Below are 19,163 nucleotides of genomic sequence, written 5' to 3'. Positions count from 1 at the left end.
GGGGGGACATTAGAGTGTCAGCTCCTCTGTACAGAGAGTGATGGGACTGTCTCAGTGTTCTCAGTACAGCACTGCAGTATATGTTGGAGCTATATAAATGTATAGTAAAAGTGTGTGACTGTGGGGGGACATTTGAGTGTCAGCTCCTCTGTACAGAGACTGATGTGCTTGGCTCAGTGTTCTCTGTACAGCGCTGTGGCATATGTCAGCGCTATATACAGTAAATACCTTGTAAATAGCTCTGACTATATTGGACGGTAATTTTGGTTGACACTTACTGTGGTACAATGGTGATCTGTACAAAACAGATGAAGAGGAAGACAATGAATGCGCAGGCCACGTATGCCCCAAATCGGTCGTCCACTTGCTTGGAGTACTGCCAATAGATAGACAGACATTGACTGAAAGCCGTTGGGTTACTTCCTATTCCTCCCGTCATACAGGGGGTCATTTAGAGTCAATAGATAATATATCATACAAAACTGTATTGTGTTATCTGTGTGATGTCAGGTAATGAATTCCAAAGATCAATATGAAAGTGGGAAAGTTTGTAGCACAGTGGAAACCATACAAAGCTGTGTCTTGGGAATTCTCTGCCTATGTACAGTGAATGCTGTGAAGAGAAGATTTTGCATGGGTTGCATTCCATGGACACAGCTGTAGCTGCATTTCTGTAATAAATATATTTATATTCAGATATTCTAGAATGTTTGGCTGCTCTTATCTCACAAATAATTCATTTTGCTGTATTCACCTTTTTTATATTTTAAAATTTTATTTACTTGATAACCCAATTATACAATCCAGAGTTCGATTCTAATAAAACAGGGCACATTCACTACCTTCTTCTCCAGGTCGGGTTCGCGGAATGTCAAGAGGATTTTGCGCACATGTTCTGATCGCAGTCGGTCAATACTTCGCGCGTCAATTGCCCGACCCAAAAACTCGTCCACCTCATCCTCGGGGTTCATGTTCTCCTGGATGTTCCTGCGGATTACACAGGATATTCGGTAATTCTGGTGACTTTCATCTCATTAAACATGAAATGCACAGAATTATCTTATCTGGAAGGAGAAATCCTGGCTGAGAGGTGGAGGGCGGAATCAATGGATCTCTCTGTGCAGCCAATTCATTGTCTCCAGTGGGATGAAGACGTCTGACTGCAACTTAATTAGATTTATTCAAAGTGAAAGTCAACAAACATATGACTTTTCCGTAATCACCCGTGACCCCGTTTTATCTGTCCCTAATGAGACAAAATAACATTTATATAAAAACCTTTCATAACTTAAAGAGGACCTGTCACTAACCAATGTCACAATGTGCAGCAAGAGCGTTACTGGACAGAAAAGCTCCATCCTAAAAAAAGCCGCCATTATGGACCACTCAGTGACTCCGCCTAGCCGGAGATGATGTCATCAGTCTGCTGCAGGCAGGAAGAAGCAATTCTTTGTCTCCTTTTTTCCAGTGATCAGACTGCGGCATTGTAGATTTGTAAGAAGAGGCTGCAGCAGGGAGTGATCTGTCATTTACCTGAACTGCACAAATACTGGGATTTATATGATTGTGACATCACACTATATGAGTATATATATCTGACACTATGGGCTGTATTTATAAATTATTCCAGTAAATTTGCTCATAACATTTTTTTCCCTCACCTGCTAGATTGTAAACTCTTTGGGGCAGGATCCTCTCCTCCTCCTGTGTCACTGTCTGCCTCTGTCTGTCATTTGCAACCCCTATTTAATGCACAGCGCTGCGGAATATGTTGGAGCTATATAAATCCTGTCTAATAATAATAATAATAATAATAATATTGTGACAGCTGTGCACTTTTGACGATTGGCCACTAGTTGGCAGAACGAGTCATTGTTTTAATAGGAACTGAAAGGAGAAGTGTGGAGAGATTCGACCATATGTCAGCGAACTGCAGACAGAGGGAATAATTTATAAATAGAGTCCCAGGTCTCTATTAAAGAGAATTAATTTATTTCAATAATATTCAGCATTGCTTGCATACTGATTGGCTGCCTGTCTATAAATGACTATTCTACATGCATGTCACTCTTGCTAAAAATAGTGTGTCTCCCAGCTGTATTTGGCTTTTCAAAGATCCTCCAGAGATCCTCTCTATTCTTACCCAGAACTCTCCACCTGCTGGCTGCAAGTGGTAAATAAAAACTGCAATATTTTTAATAGTTTTTTCTAAAGTAAAACCCAAAAGTATTGCATAATATAAATTGTATATAAAGAAAAAAATATATATTGGTAAGAGTCTTTTCACATCTGGGTGGCCAACTGATGTGCATTATGTTGCATGTAATGTATATTATGTTATGGCATCTGATGCACTGGCATCAAAGCAGCATGAGCAAGTCACTGGCAGGATCAACACCAATTTTTCCAAAATCAAATTACATAAAAAACACATAAATTGAGTTTGAATTGGGAGCCTGAAATCTGTTTTTGTGTTTTTTTGATTTTGGATTTAAGCTGCTTTATGGCATTTTGAAATCATAGTTTGAAGCATTGAAATGTTCTGGAATGTTCGGCTGCTCTTGGCTCTCACTTCTGATATCTGCCCCTTCCAGGCAAAGTTTCATCATCCTTATTGCAGTCATATCAGTAGAAATTCTGCAGCGAATGTTCTGGAACGTGAAAGGGTTAAACGTTGCTGCGATTAAGTCATATATTTCCCCGAGGATTGCGGACGTTTGTCCGAATATGGGCTCATACAGAGCCGGAGAATTTTTACCCGTGAGAAAATCTGAGGGGGGCACAAGGAGAGTCCAAACACAGACACTTCCATCCCATAACCTCGCTGTGTATTTAACCGACTGACTCCTGGGTGAAAGAGCGATGGCAGCCTCTGGGGGAGGGGGGGGGGGGGTACTGAAGATGTCACTACAACAGGAAATTAACTTTCTATTAAAGATTTAAAGTTTAATAAGAATCAAAATAAACCAATCAAATAGCCAATGGTTCACCCAAAGTGTTTGTTCACCCTCTTTGTATTAATTGAATGTCTTTAAATACAAAGGTGTTGGAAAAACATAGAATCAATTTTTGCATTAGGTGGATCAATGATCATACAGTGCACATTCACCATAGTGATATATTCACCCTATTTAATGTACAGCGCTGCGTAATATGTTGGCGCTATATAAATCCTGTTTAATAATAATAATAATTAGGTAGATTTACAAAATGATCTGTTGTTTATTTATAGATAATCACACAAAAGTCATGAATAACACCCTTGTGAATGTTGTTTTTGTTTTGTGTGAAAGGGTATGTAACCTGTCTGTCACAGATGAATATTTCATTCCACTAGAGATGGGTGAATATGCCTTTGACACTGAGCAAACTCAGTGTTTCAGTCACACCCCCCGAGGTCTATGGGAGATGAATCTTTCTCTTAAAGGACCAAATGTTCTGAGGGTATTTAATCCTAAGAGAAAATGCATTCATTTAGGTGAAAGATTCATCTACCATAGTCCTCAAGGGGATGTGACTAGAACATTCGCCTAACTTCAAAGAACATTTACCCAACTTCAAAAAACATTCACACACCTTTAAAGAACATTTATCAAACTTTACAGACTTTTAACCAACTGTAAAGACTGTTCATCCAACTTCAAAGAACGTTGCCCAATAACACAGAATGGTAACCCAAATTTGGATATTGTTTGCCCATCAACAAAGAATGTTCACTCAACCTCATAGAACATTTGCCCAACTCTTCACCAACCTCATCCAGGCATATTCACCCATCTCTAGTGGAATGGAATATTCATCTGTGACAGACAGGTTAAATACCCTTTCACACAAAACAAAAACAACATTCACAAGGGTGTTTTGCATGACTTTTGTGTGATTATCTATAAATAAACAATGGATCGTTTTGTCAATCTACTTAATCCAGGGAAAATATCACTATAGTGAATGTGTACTGTATGATCATTGATCCACGGAATTTATCACTATGGTGCGATATGATCAGTGAATGATAAATTTCACTTTCACAGATATTATTATCTTCTGTTTTCTGATTTTTCTCTCCGAATTATTCACATTTTTTTACTCCAAAAATAAACATAAAATTGTAAACTGTGACAGCCGAGCATATTGTGTCTGGAAATCAGTTTCACCGCTCGCTAATTCTGAAATCCCCATAATAGGACAGGAGGTGTCGAGCTGCGGCTGCCAGATTGTCAGATTTTAAGATTACCCCGAAAAGGGCATCAGAGCTGAGATACGCCAGCAGCTGGCACCGGCTGCCCTCCTGACACCCTCTGAGAGGATAACCAGCTGGAAGGACAGGAGGGGTCACAGTGCAGGAGTATTATTCAACTGGGGCCTTGCCAGATCTGGGTACTTACTTGTCCTTTGGGTCTTCAAAACCCTGTAGGGAAAAAAACAAAAAATATGTCAATATGAATCAAGTAAATAAAATGTACGAAATACAACATCAATCTGCATCTACAAGAGAATTCATTTATCATGTGAAACAACTCGGCACAACACCCAATCAGAAAGCAGCAATAAAATAGCAGACTGCAAACTTCCAAATCAGGAAAAGAAAACGTTTCACTGAGTAATGAGAACATTTCTTTTCTATCTTAACATAAATATATAATAAGCTTCCATTGCTGTCTTCATGTGGAAAATTGTAACTGCTGGGGTGTCATGCTGATCCTCAGTCACCCAAAATTATTTGCACTCAATCATTCCACTGACAATTATCTAAAAGGGGTGCAGATGTCACATGACTGATATTGTGTCCAGGATTGGCCGGTTTAGATTGGTGCTAAAAGATTCCCAATCAAAGCCCTGATCTGAATCCCAGTGAAATGTTGTTGTAAAATGTGCAGTTTACGGAAGGAAACCCACAAACATTTTGGAACTAAAGGAATTTTGCATTGAGGACAGGTCAAATATTTCACAATGTCTCACATTGTTGGAAAATTACACAAAATGTCTTTAAAAAGTAATTTCTGCTATTTACTTTTTCCACAGTAAACCATTACATATACTAACAATCCTGCTGAATAAACTTTCCTTGCATATATCACCTTTATCTCTGGGTTGTGTTTGGCTGTTCAAATGATCATTTACAACACTCCCATGCACACCTGCAACACATGCCCCCAGTGAACCTTAGTGAACCTCTATTGAATCGCCCCTCCTACACAACTGTGATAAATGGCTCCTAGGCCCCCACCATCCTGCCTAATGATAACATGATTTAGTTGCCCGGCATTTCTTTTTGCTGTGATTGCCTTCACCCAAAACATAAACTAACTATAGAAAATTGATTTTCTATCCACCTACCATTCTCTTCATTTCCTTGGAGACTTGGTTGGTGCCCATGTGGTTGTAGAAATTCCTCTCCATCCCCCAGTGTGCTGGGTTGTGCCCAATGGAGTTGGTACGCTGCCGGTTCATCTTGGCGATCATGGCCTTTTCTTCTTTCTACACAAGAACAGAAATAGATTTTGGCTTTGAGAACAATGCCTGCAGGAGAATCACTGCCAGCCGCAGCAACATTGATTTACTGGGACTCGACCTTAAATAGGTCAGAGAGTGGCACTGTCCCCAACCCCCCCTGTCCACCAATGACCCTATTATATAAAAGGTTTTACCCTACAGCTGCCAAGCTCTCTGAGCATAGATCATAGGAAAAAAACAATGCAAATGTGCACAGCTATTTCATTAAATCTGCCCTCCAGTCTCCCCTTCATTAAATCTGCCCTCCAGCCTTCCCTTTATTAAATCTACCCTCCAGTCCTGCCTTCATTAAATCTGCCCCCCAACCTCCCCTTTAATAAATCCGCCCTCCAGCCTCCCCTTCAATAAATCTGCCCTCCAGCTTCCCCTTCATTAAATCTGTCCTCCAGCCTTCCCTTCATTAAATCTACCCTCCAGTCTCCCCTTATTAAATCTGCCCTCTAGCCTCCCCTTTATTAAATCTGCCCTCCAACCTCCCCTTCAATAAATCTGCCCTCCAGCTTCCCCTTCATTAAATCTGCCCTCCAGCCTTCCCTTCATTAAATCTACCCTCCAGCCTCCCCTTATTAAATCTGCCCTCCAACCTCCCCTTCAATGAATCTGCCCTCCATCCTCCTCTTGCTTTGCACAGTTGTACCAGCTTACCAGCTGTTCTTGAATTAAATTACTTACTCTGAATTCACTAAACACTGTGTAGATTTGAAACTGCAGCAAGTCAGCCCATATAGCCCACCCTACCCTTTCCTTTAGAAAGCTTTATCCTAGACCTGTGATGGTGGCTGTGCATCATTTTCAGGTATTACATAGGGTCCACTGTGTGCAGCCTGCCTTGGAATATCCATCTAAGCCCAGACTGACCAACATTGCTGGTAGATTATGGACCTATATTTATTAAAGTTAAGGCTGGATATAGACTATCATGGGAGAACCTGGGTAATCCATTAAACTTGAAATGGATACAGAATTAAAAATATTTGCCAAATTATTTTAAATAATCTATTTCAGGTTTGCTAGGTTTTCCCATGATAGTCTATCTTCTCCAGTTTTGGAGAACTTTAATAAATAAGGTGCAATGCCTCCAATAAAATAACAGAAAAATCAAGTGGGAAGCATTATGTTGAGGATGTCAATCTAAATTAGTCCACTAGGTGGCGCTGGTGTCGAATACAATCACAATGAATACAGCTCAGTGTCAGATATTCATATTAATATTGTAACTTTGTATCAATTCATGGTGGGTGAATGTTAGCGCCACATACACACAATAAATATTTGAATTATATAGGATAACCTAATAAAATATGCAATAAACAATTATTACAATCATCCAATATTAATATTATTATTTCAATATACTATTCTGCATATACTGTTCTGTATTGTGCAGCTCATTTGTGTGCCCTGCTGTACTCGAATCCTTCTGTCCTGTATATCTCTGCACTACAGTTCATTCCGACCCAACCCAGGAAAAGTTCTGTTATCATATAAAATTATTAATTTATGCTTGGTGTAAATGTTTTGTGAGTTAATGATAATAAATAAATTCATAACAGCTGACATTAAATCCAAACTTTGTAAATTGGAGATTTTATCATCCCAGGAAATAACTGATTTTCATTTTATGGGGCCCCTGAGTAATTTGGGGGAAGTTTATTGTTTTGGATGGCTCTGCATTTGTTTGGATGTCGCCGTATCTTTGTATCACTTTGTATATTTGTGCTTCATTACTTGCCATAAATACAATTATTGGAGGAGCTTCCGTAATCCCGGAATTAGGGCTATGTTATGATTGGACAGGAGAGAGGTGGATTATCCGCGGGATAGAGGGGCCCCGGCTGCCATGACAGTCTGGGAAAGTTCTGTATCCCAGGGAAGGGCCCAAGGTGCAGGGGTCGGATAAACCCGAGTCGTACGCAGGTCAGCGGCTTCTCAATGGTGGGATTCATGGGGGCTCCAATCTGATCATCCAAATCCAGCACCAAAAATGATTTTATTTACACAAAAAAAAAACTATTGGGAGAAAATCCTCCCGGGTTTATATGAGGACAGAACCGCACAGCGTTCGATCCGATTTACTAAAAGGAGACAATTGATACATGTGTGGCGTGTCCACCAATGGGATGCATGTAAAGCTAAAAGTCACCATAGTACACATCTATGTGATGATTGGTCGGTGGCTGATATCCTGCCACTCTCAACTATTTACACCCCCATCCATGTTCTCTGTACTTTATCTATTCAGCAACTACAGGACCCCCCCCCCCTCTCTCTCAGGATGAGGAGGTGTTTTGTAGTCCTTTGTGCAGCACAGGAAGTTATCATCTCCCAAGATCTCTGGCAGGATCTCCAGGTATTCTTGCACAGATATAACAAAACACTTTCCCTGGGATGTTAAACAGACCGAATGGTTGCCGTGTTTGAGATGATTTCATACCAAGGTTTATATTTATACAGAGCTGTTATTATTCTTAGACGCATTTCGTGTCGCTCGCATTCGATAGGACGCTCCATCTGGCATTTAGCAGGTTGTTAATCAGTCTCACTTTTCAGCAATCTATATAAATGTGACCCGCAGCATCCCCCCCTCCCCCGTCATATTCCCAACACTTCCCATCATTTCACTGAGTACAACACAAACATCACCGCCAACTGTCAACTGTTCACTGTCAATACATATGGAGAGCGGCTCAGGGGAAAGCAAACGCACATTGTTTATGTTGTATGACTGCCAACTCTCCCTCTCATCACCTTGTCACCGCCCCTCCTCATTTAGATTGTAAGCTCTTTGGGCAGGGATGTGATTTCCTGTTTGTGATGATTGTGATGGCCTCTCAATGTGATATTATTATTGATGATCAAAAAAAGTAACCAATCTATGATATGGGAAATTTTTCGGGGGGATTTTATGTATTCATATTTTAAACATTCCCTGAATACAGCCGACCTCTGACTATATCCTGGCTGGTGTTCTGAGTCATTGTGCTCCATGAAAGGTAAGGAATCTGCAGGGTTAAGGTTCAGTTCTGCGTACGTTAGACACCACACAGCGGGGAAGGGTTATTAGGGTTAATAGGCGCTTTACTTTTTCAGTTCTAAGTTAGTTTTCTGATTCTCAGATGTGTTGTCTCAGTTCTATTGCTGCACTCGTCATAATAGATAAAAAAACATTACAAAGTTGGAGCTCCTAAAATTGGTCATAGTGGGTGCAGCTGAGACCACACAGAGCTCATCACAGGCCAGAAATCTGAGAATTCATTACATGATCCAGGACAACAGCTTCCTCCCAAAACTGCACTCAGCCTTCAGTGGACTTCCAGTCTCCATCATGGAAAGGAAGAATAATACTGGAAGTTGTTTATTTACAGCGCAGTTCAGGCCGGACTTGTTAATGATTTGGCAGGCAGCTGGTGAATGTCTAGATACAGAGCGCTCAGCCAGAAATGCGTCCTTTTCTCTGCAGCGGTGCATTAACGCTGAGTGCAGGCGGGGCGCAGAGTCTGCTTATCATCAGCTGAGAGAGGTGATCCAAGGACGGGCGGAGGAGAGGACACCATGGAGGGGTCACATGAACAGCGGGATATTCACACTATGAGTGTCAAACTGTCAACTGAACTGGATATTCACACTCTGAGTGTCCCCCTTCGAGACGGACAGGGGGACCCCGAGAGCAGGAAATTAGGATTTCACCTCTGTTCCTGTTATGGTGACAACTGAAACATTTTGGATTTCCTGTGTCTATCTAGAATTGAACGTAATACCATAATCTTACCTACAGGTGTCCCTATGAATGTTAGCTTAGTATGTTATAATGGCGACATACTACTGGGAGCGCTTTCTTCTCCTTATAATTCTTCAAGGAGAAGAAAGGGCTCCCAGTTGTGCCATTATAACATTGGATTATGGGATTGAATTCAAATTGCATTATCACTTATAGTAACCTATAATAGAAATATCAGTTTTGGTTGGAGAGCCCTCTTATTAGAATTTTGAAGTGATTCTTACCCTCTTCTGGCTGCACTGTACAATCAGGAACGTTTCAATGTTGTGCTTCTTCAGATACGCGTTTCGCTCACCTCCTGCACCTGGCTCCACCTCATAATCTCCGTTCAGGTAGTTCAGAGTCGCCTTCGTGATGTGGATCCGTCTGAGAAATAAAATTCAACATGTCACTAAATTCAGGAAGGTTAGTGGGCAGAGCATAAAGATAAAAAGTCCTGAATATTCATCTAAGCTAGGAGTATAATGTCAGTCCAATCAATCACCCAAGGTCAGTACAAACCACAGAGAAAATATTCTGACCACAGAAAATACGAGACTGTCAGAGGGGTTACAGAAAAGGTAAATCAGTTTCTATGAGGAATTTACAAAGAGGACCTGTCAGACCAGATGAAATATCTGTATGTCTGTTCAGCTGTCATGTCATACAAAGTGAATCGCGCTAACATAGGTGTGGCACAGTACTGTAATAGTAAATCATCCCCCCACCAGTCAGGTGCCCATGGGCCCCTCCCACCCCATAACCACCCTGAGCACCTTCAAGTTGGATCATACATAGGAAATCTAGGCAGAAGTCTGGGGCCCATTGGACTTCAGGGACTTATCAATATTCTTCATGATCCTGCAGTATATTGGGGGATAGCACAGCACGTGTCCCCAATGTGTCCCCGCCTGTCACTTTACGAGGTGAAGGCTGATGGGGCCACACCAGTGCAGACAGTGCAGATAGCACCTACTGCAATCCCTATTACTGTCAGTAACTGGGGGGGGGGGGGGGGGGGGGACACAAAAGAGGTTACCCTTCCCAAGACCCCATTCTGCATCGCCCAGAAACATGTTAAATTGGCATTGTTTCAAAAAGTACAACTTGATTGGATGGCAGATAAACCCCTCCCCCTTCCCAGCATACAAATAGAGAATGATGCAATAAAGTCTGATGTCAGGCTGTTACAATCACAGAATTAAAAAAATTAATTTAACTTTGTCATGAAATACATTTTTAAATAAAATAAATTTGACTTTATTAACTTTCCCAGATCTGAGAACAATTTCCATACATTGAAGGATTGATAGATGAACCAATTATATTCTTGGCAATTCATGGTAATTTAAATGCAAATTATAGAGATTATAATGCTAAAATCTTCCCATCAGATATTCCTTGGATCTGACCCCAGTGACCCCGCTGACATCAGCCCCCCAAAGAAAGAAATTGATCCAACTGATGGTGGGGGGGGGTAAATTTATTCAGATACTCTGCATATATTTCCATATCAGACTGCCCCCCCTCTAGGAAGTTGCTCACATCACATGACAAAATCAGCAACTTACCCCGCTTTGCCTCCAGCTTCCATGTGATTGGCCAGAGTTACCTCATTGGACCAGACATCAAACTGCCACTTGCGCAGCCCCAGGACCCCGCAGTGCACGCGGCCGCTGTGAATCCCTACTCGCATATTGACATTCACCCCGGTCACTTCCCTCACCAGCCTTAAGCGGGAGACACAAAATTTACACAGATGGATAAAATGTATATAAAGGGGACAAATAATACAAATCTACCAGGAAAATGAAAAACTGAGAGGTTCCGCAATAGACACCCAGGAGACCTATTATTTTTTCTGATCTCTTTAGGGACCCCCAAACCAGTGCCTATTTCTGCACAACAATCCTTTATGAGGCTCCCCATTCAATGGGTAATCTCCATTGGAGAATATATGTAACATGAGGTCCTGCCCAGACTAACCAATCAGTCTGTATTCAAGCAGAAAGGCTATCGAAACTAAATTACAGTCAGTAGATCCAAGACAGATTGTAGTGTGTAGAGAGCTTAATGTGACATATGGATATTCCTCCCTACGGAATACCTGGACAACTCCCTACCAATCATACACTGACCAATCATCAATCAATCAGATCCAAAGCAGAACATAAACCCCCTCTATCAGTATGTTCAGCTCGGCCTCTTCCCATCTGATGGCCGATACACTGGAGTAATTTACTAAAGGAGTGGAAGCCATTTACTCAGCAAAGTGGACAATACTAAACCATGTGAAAATGTTTACCGTGAATAACCAATCATGTGCAAGGGATTTAAACATCGGGATTGTTACTGGAACATGATTGGCTGACTGGAATGAACATTCTCTATTCAGATTTACAGCTTTGACGGACGCCCTGTTGTGTACCGGTCACCGAACTTACGATATTGCCTCAATCATGTCCAATCCCATCTCCACACAGCAGTGGGCATGATCAGCACGGGCCTCCGGCAGGCCGGACACACAGTAGTAGCAATCCCCCAGGATCTTTATCCGCAGACAATGGTTCTCCTGCAGAAAAAAAAAGACAATTCGGAAATAGATCAGAACCAGTGAAATACAGAACCTTGTCACCCAGATCATGTGACAGCGATGTGCGTGCTGCATGCGGTCAGAATCCATAGAGGACCACAGGGTAATGTGCGACACAGACTACGACATATTGGTATCTACAGATGGAGGGAGATGATGGTTTGCTGCAGCACTCATCCTTCTAAAAAACAATATTTGTGGATTATCTCTGTGCCACTTCAATCATTATCTGTGCAGATTTTTTACTGATGGCCACAGAAACCTAAAAGAAAACTAAAAACAAAATGGTAAAAAATAAAAATCAGAGAACCCCCAGCAGGAGCTCTTTGTTTTCAGACTGCCTGTCTATAACTGAAGCCCCACATTTTCTCATCATATAGGTGCTGATGCATGCAACTTCTTTGATTCTCAAGAAAAATACTGAGCAGGACCAAAACTGCAGACAGCTGTGGACCTAAAATAGGGAACGGAAGATCTGTGTTCATCATGTGGATAGGAAGTTATATCAGGGACATTTTCTCTGCAGTCTGGCCCTAGAAAGGCCAATTCGAGGGGCCATTCTATGCGTGTATAATATTGAATTATGAATACAGATCATGGTATTCTTACCGCTGCCAGCTTGTCAAAACGGGCAAACAGCTCGTTGAGAGTCATCACCAATTCCTGTGCGGTGCACTGCGATGCCAAACTGGTAAACCCCTCAATGTCGGCAAAGAGGATGCTGAAAGAAGAACACAAAGGAGAATAATGTGGTATGAATGACTCCCGGACTGACTACAATGTGTGGTCAGTGTGTTGGGTGTCACTGTCAGGGGACCACACCGACTAACCATGCAGGATGACCATTGGGCAACTCCAACCCATTCACCTAACAGATTTGTCTTGGATTGTTAAATCTATTTATTATTGTTCTTTTGTATTCCTATTATTCCAAACAATGTAATTAAACCCTGAGAAGTGTTCCCTATTGGAAATCTTGTGAGCTGTGCTCCCTGCCTGTGCTGCACTCCTATCAGTTACATTGTTCCTAGTTCTCATAGTGGACTACAAAACATCTCCCACTGTGCACCTCTGACACCAGTACAACCCAGAAAAATTTTTTAGCCTTCAGGCTGCCTCTCTAATTGAATCTCCAAGTAGGTCAATTTGGGAGCACACAAGGAGGGGCGGAGTCTCTGACTCGTGCAGCTGTGTGTATGATTTAAACTTGAGCTACTGAGCTCTGTCGAAAATTTTATTTCACACGATTGGATCACTGAGGTGAATTTCTCTGAAAAGTCCCTTAGTGAATCTGCTTCCAGTTGTAAATATTGACTCTGATTTACCAGAGGAGTCATTTATTTCTACTTCCAGAGTGAATGATTTATAATACCCATGTATGGATATAGCACTGAGATATTCCACAGCGCATCACAGAACCCTCAGACCGAACATTTTATAAAAGTCTCCCCTCAGCTTGGTGTCAGTAAGCACAAATTGTGCTGTTTTCAGCGATACAATCAGATGTCATTTTATTTTCTATTTTCTTCACTAGTACATAGTTGGGAACTATTGACAAAATGAAACTTTGTTTAATCTCATTCACCATGGTTAGTCTCTGGGCATTATTTCCATGGTGGCTCCTCGCCAACAACCCACCAGCTGCTGAGCATCTGCTAACACCACCAAGCCATGCTCTTTTGTAATGGACTGGCATCCAGGTGGGTTGGGTGGAAAGACGTCAGCTGACCCCACAACGCTTGAAATGGTTTGATATTAGTGGGGGACTGGGCCACAGGAGGCCCCCAAAATTAATTTATATGTGCCCTCTGTTGGGCACCTGCCAGGCATAAGGGCTCTGGGGTTTCGGGGCTATATAACTGGCATCATGCGGTTGTGTGAATGTAGCATTGTATCATTGTGATGCATTGGTCTGTAGTGTATTCCTGCATACTGCTGCAGTACAGGATGGATTATACCTCAAACAATATCTGTGTAGTAATTGTAGTAATTATATATAAAAGTATATATAAAACCACCAAGAGCCAATATGGTTCAGAGGTGACTGGCACCACCATCAGGGAGGGTATATAGGCAGCTATACAATGAGGGTGCCCGGAACATCTCCTGGATTCCACAATTGATGAGCAGATTGATTATCGCAGAATAAACAGATTGTCCGGCACATTCTATAGAGGATCTGCCTTTCATATACACGTTACAGAGAAACCGGGAATGTCAGCAGATAAGGAGCTCACACACACTATTAGCAGCCATTACTGCTGAGACGATTCCAGGAATCCTGGGGCCGGCACAGTGCCATGTCCAGCTGGAACCTCTCATATCTAAATGACAAAGGAGGTGCCGAGCATAGCGACTGATGATATGGAATGCCAAGCATAGCAACCAAATATATTGAGATCCCAATGCAGCCACCAGTGATATGGAGTCCTGAGTGTATCTATCAATCACATGCATGGCAAGTGTAGCCACCAATGATATGGAGCACCCAGCATACCCACCAATGATATGAAGAGCCCAACATAGCCACCAATGATATGGAGTGCCCAGCATAGCCACCAATGATATGGAGTGCCCAGCATAGCCACCAATGATATGGAGTGCCAAGCATAGCCACCAATAATACAGAGCACCCAGCGGAGCCACTAGTGACATGGGGCACCAAACATAGCCACCAATAATATGGAGTGCTCAACTTTGCCACCAATGATATGAATAACTCAGTATGGCCACCAATAATTTGCACAGTTTTCCTGTTGGAGTTGATTTTGGCTTGGATTGGGGCTATTCCACCCTCAAATTCCCAGTTCAGATATTCTGTTCACACATTGGCATTCCTGTCTCCAATTTTCACAAGGGGTGGTGGCCAACATTAGGAATGATGTCAGTGCTGCCCATATTATATAGACATAGAGACATAGCAGCATTTAGTTCCGGGTATTAAAGAAAAATTATTTCCCATTTTGGTGTAATAATTCACTTTTTTTCAGCACAATTGGAGCTGAACAGAACAGTAATAACCAATTATATGGAGTGCCAGGCAGAGCACCCAATAATGTAGAGTGCCAGGCAGAGCACCCAATAATCTGGAGTTCCAACTTCCTAACTGGCAGGACAGAATATTGCTGTACATTAAATAGGGGTTGCAAATGACAGACAGACACAGACAGGAGGAGGAGAGGACCCTGCTTCGATAAGCTTACAATCTAAGAGGTGGAAAAGCAGCATACATTAGGAGGGGGTTGAAATGAGTGACTGTTCAATCTTTGGCCTCTATTTATGTCTATAGAGGGGTAGAAATCTAATCAATAACAGTTGTGATCAGACTGTAGCATTGGGGGAAATTGTTCTGCCACTAAAATTTCACATCACAGTAAGTGACAGGAACACTGTATTTCTGTATTTGGGTATTTTCTGTAATTGTTAAAATTTTTCTAAGACTGAAAAAGAAATGAATGCAGCCACCACATATAAGGATTGGTAACGTATGAAATATTTTGTTTTGGGATGTGATACACTTTAGTTTTTGGTGATTTTGGGAAGTTTCCTGTTCAGGATGTTGCAGTAAATAGGCGACAATCTTAGCTGTCTGCGGGGCAGGGATGAAATTAGGGCACTTGGTATAATAGATTGCCATCGGCTGCAGTTTCCGCTTAGGTAAGCACAAGTCCCAGACACGCGAGGGAAGACAATGCTGAGCTCACATTGTTGCGGTTTGCGACAAGGGATGCTTCATCAGATCTGACATTTCCTAGCTCGCAGCGCAATCTCATGTGTTGTCATTTTGCACATTCAGATTTTTGCCTACAAGTGCCTGTCCCTGCCAATATCCATTGTAGCACCAACACCAAACTGCAGCCTCATTGGAAATTCTGTGCCCCATCACATGCCAAGGTCAGGCAACCTGCAGCTCTCTGGAGTCACCACCGATTCCAGAATGAAGTTCCCATTTCCAGGAATGTGGCTGCAGACTGCAGGGACCATTGTCCCTATATCCTGCGCATTCATAGGGTGGTGCAGGAGGGTTGCTTGTGAAGGGAGCCACAGGGGCAGGAAGTGAATAAAAGTCTCTGACATGGGGGGATCAGAGCAAAATTTACACCTTGAGAGAAACATAGTTTTCAAAACTCTGTCCAACAATGGAATAAGCTTTTAGAGGAGATATTATTGTTATTATTATTATTAATAATAATATTAATAATATTATTAAACAGGATTTATATAGCACCAACATATTACGCAGCGCTGTACATTGACACTGGAAGAGAGGACCCTGTCCTGAAGAGCTTACAATCTAGGAGGTGGGAGAATTAACTCACAATAGGAGGGGAGATATGTAGTGGTTGGAAGTAGTGAGGGTTTTAAGGGACAGAAGACGATGGGTAGATAAGTTTAAAAAATGGATTTTGAGTTCTCTTTTAAATGAGCAGAAAGTAGGAGCAAGTCGAATAGGATGAGGAAGACCATTCCAGAGAATGGGGGCAGCTCTAGAAAAGTTTTGGAGCCGTGCGTGTGATGAGGTTATAAGTGAGAAATAAACCCTAACTGGATAACATTCTGATTTTATTATTAAATCCTTGTTTTATTTTTACATGCACTCCAACAATGGCCCCATGGTATTTCCAAAGGGCAGGTTTCCTGATGGTGACAACACTGGACCATATGTGTGTAATGAGTGCTGGAACAGCCACCTGTAGTCTCCACTGAGATGCCCATATGACAATATGACAACGCTGGAATGCAATACAAAAATAAGGAGAGTGTTGTCATCCTATAACAAGAAGTGGATGAACAATAATCTTCATGGTGTGTTATAAAAAGCTTTAATATTTATTTGTAATCCCTTATAAGACTTTTCCTTAACAAAGTGACCCCGGTGGGGTTGTTTTATCTCTCAGCTGCAGCAAAGTCACCCTTTAAATTTTCATTATTGGAAGATGATGAGTGAATGTGACCTGCAGTAATAGGGGAATTTTATGGTCTGGTAGAAAAATGCTGAATATCGGCCCCTACAAATCCCAGGACACACCTGTACGGTTCCTGGAAGGCAGAGGCACAGCCCTGGGGGGCAGTAATGAGGGGAGGTGCAGGGAAAGTGTGTGTCTAATTATTTTCTCACAGCTAATTAATGGCGGATTGGGATCTGGTAAATAGCAGTCAGCTCCCCCCGAGGCTCTCTTCTCTGCTGGGGAAATTAGTGGAGCGCTGACAAAGCAATATGGTGGCGGGGGTTAAAAAGACAATTACCAAGAAAACTCCTGACTTGTCTCCCATGACACCCCATTATCCCCAGGGTGCCAATGGAGGGTAAACACAAAAGACGGATCCGGAATCCCATTCTGCTCCTCGTTTTATTTACTATATTATCTGTATTGACAGCGATAGCTGAGTCATTTATCTGTCACTGTGATATCATTGTGGTAATGGGGACAACACAATTTCCAGGTGTCACTGGGCAGAGTACAAGGTACAAGGTTCAGTATATGGATATACATTTGTTAGTTTTTCTCTGCAAATTATGGGGTTCAGGTGCCCCCAGTGAGGGGTCCTGGTAATCCTCCATCATACAAAGACATTGCAGACAATTGTGCTCTTCCAGCCTTGTGCTCACAGTTTGGTGAAGACCCTTTTCTGTTCCGCCATAACTGTACCCCTGGGTACAAAGCCAGCTCCATAAAGACATGTGGTCATCAGTTTGGTGTGGAGGAACTCGAGTGTCCTGCACACAGCCATGACCTCACCCTACAGAACACCTTTGGGATGAATTGGAATGGTGAGCCAGGTCTTCCCATCCAACATTAGTACCTGACCTCACACCCAACCATCAGTACCTGACCTCACCAATAGGGGCAAATCTCCACCATCAATATCTGACCTCACCAATGGGGGCAAATCTCCACCATCAATATCTGACCTCACCAATGGGGGCAAATCCCCACCATCAGAACCTGACCTTACCAATGGGGGCAAATCTCCACCATCAATATCTGAGCTCACCAGTGGGGGCAAATCCCCACCATCAACACCTGACCTCACCAATGGGGGCAAATATCCACCATCAATATCTGACCTCACCAATGGGGGCAAATCTCTGCCATCAATACCTGACCTCACCGATGGGGGCAAATTCCCACAGACACAACCCAAAATTGTGAAAAGCCCAAAGAGTGGAGAATATTAGGTAATGGGGGGTTTATATTAATGACTGTGGTCTTGAAATGAGATATCCATCAATCTCATATCAGTGTGATTGTCGGGGGACCACAGACCTTTGCCCATATATTGTATCTAAGCCTACATTACACCTAGCACATTTGTGGCTCACTACACATGGTATATCTCTGTATAATTGGGTACACATGAATACGTTAAAAACTACTTTGCAAAGACTAACCAATCATGTGCAGGGAAATAAAACATGGATTTTTGCTAGCAATTGATTGGGTGGTTGAACTTTCTTCAAGCCTTGTAAAATGTTCCATGTAAGGTGATGATTCACATAGTGAACGTCCGAAATTCGTTCAGTAACCCCCCAATGTATCGTCCGCCCCTCACTGGGTGATGATTCCAAATATCAGAGCTGCACAATATCCATAATCCCAGATTGTACATCTAAGCGGGAGACCTGGGGTCACATGTAAAAATTACCCAGCGTGTCTCCATGGAAACTAAGAACCATGGAACGTCTTCCTCATAAATCTTTATTTCATGAGTGGTGTCATCCCGAGATGAACACATCCGCCATCCCCGCTTACATCTCAATAAAGGCAATTTCACAATTCCAGGTGGACAATGATGAGAATTAGATTAGAATTTCCATCTTTAATTCGGATCTCTTTGTGTCGCCCACAATGAGGGGAATGGCGCACATCCACGTAATATTATAATATTGGCTGATAATTTCGCTCTATCCTGTATGGTGGAGGGGAGGAAACGGAGCCGGCAGGGGGGTTGTCGGTTGAAAATGTAATCGGATGGCAAGCGAACCCAAGGGGCGCAAATGGAGCCCCTGCATTTCACTTAAAACAATATTAGTATTTATATTGATCATGGCTTTATTATCAGTCCCATAACAACCACATTCCTAAATCTGCCAAATGGAAAAGTGATAGAAAGCAATATGGTGGCATGAAGTCATATCATCGTGTTCACAGAGCATCTATAATGTACAATAAATAATTGGGAAGCGAAGTTTTAAGGAAAATACACCTTTATTATAGACGCGTATGAGAGGCAGAGACACAAACTACTGGGACAAATCCCCCCATTGTGGGAATGGCAGAGACACAAACTACTGGG

At 42.2% G+C, this 19,163-nt stretch overlaps 1 protein-coding gene across 1 annotated transcript in view; it reads right to left on the bottom strand.

Annotated features, from left to right (window-relative positions):
- The window catches only part of ADCY5 (adenylate cyclase 5), an 89,844-nt gene that overhangs the window by 11,300 nt on the left and 59,381 nt on the right, over window positions 1-19,163 (bottom strand). Inside the window, exons 4-11 of the mRNA XM_072417905.1 lie at window positions 12,474-12,585; window positions 11,716-11,843; window positions 10,843-11,001; window positions 9,517-9,658; window positions 5,338-5,478; window positions 4,386-4,408; window positions 843-987; window positions 279-376 (exon numbers count right to left, since the gene is read on the bottom strand). Coding sequence (XP_072274006.1) covers window positions 279-376; window positions 843-987; window positions 4,386-4,408; window positions 5,338-5,478; window positions 9,517-9,658; window positions 10,843-11,001; window positions 11,716-11,843; window positions 12,474-12,585 — 948 coding nt within the window. The remainder of the gene's footprint in view (window positions 1-278; window positions 377-842; window positions 988-4,385; window positions 4,409-5,337; window positions 5,479-9,516; window positions 9,659-10,842; window positions 11,002-11,715; window positions 11,844-12,473; window positions 12,586-19,163) is intronic.

This window comes from Pyxicephalus adspersus, chromosome 7 (genome assembly GCF_032062135.1).
Source record: "Pyxicephalus adspersus chromosome 7, UCB_Pads_2.0, whole genome shotgun sequence".
NCBI classification, from domain to species: domain Eukaryota; kingdom Metazoa; phylum Chordata; class Amphibia; order Anura; family Pyxicephalidae; genus Pyxicephalus; species Pyxicephalus adspersus.
Note: the sequence above shows the minus strand (reverse complement) of the source record. Positions and strands in the feature narration are given on the sequence as shown.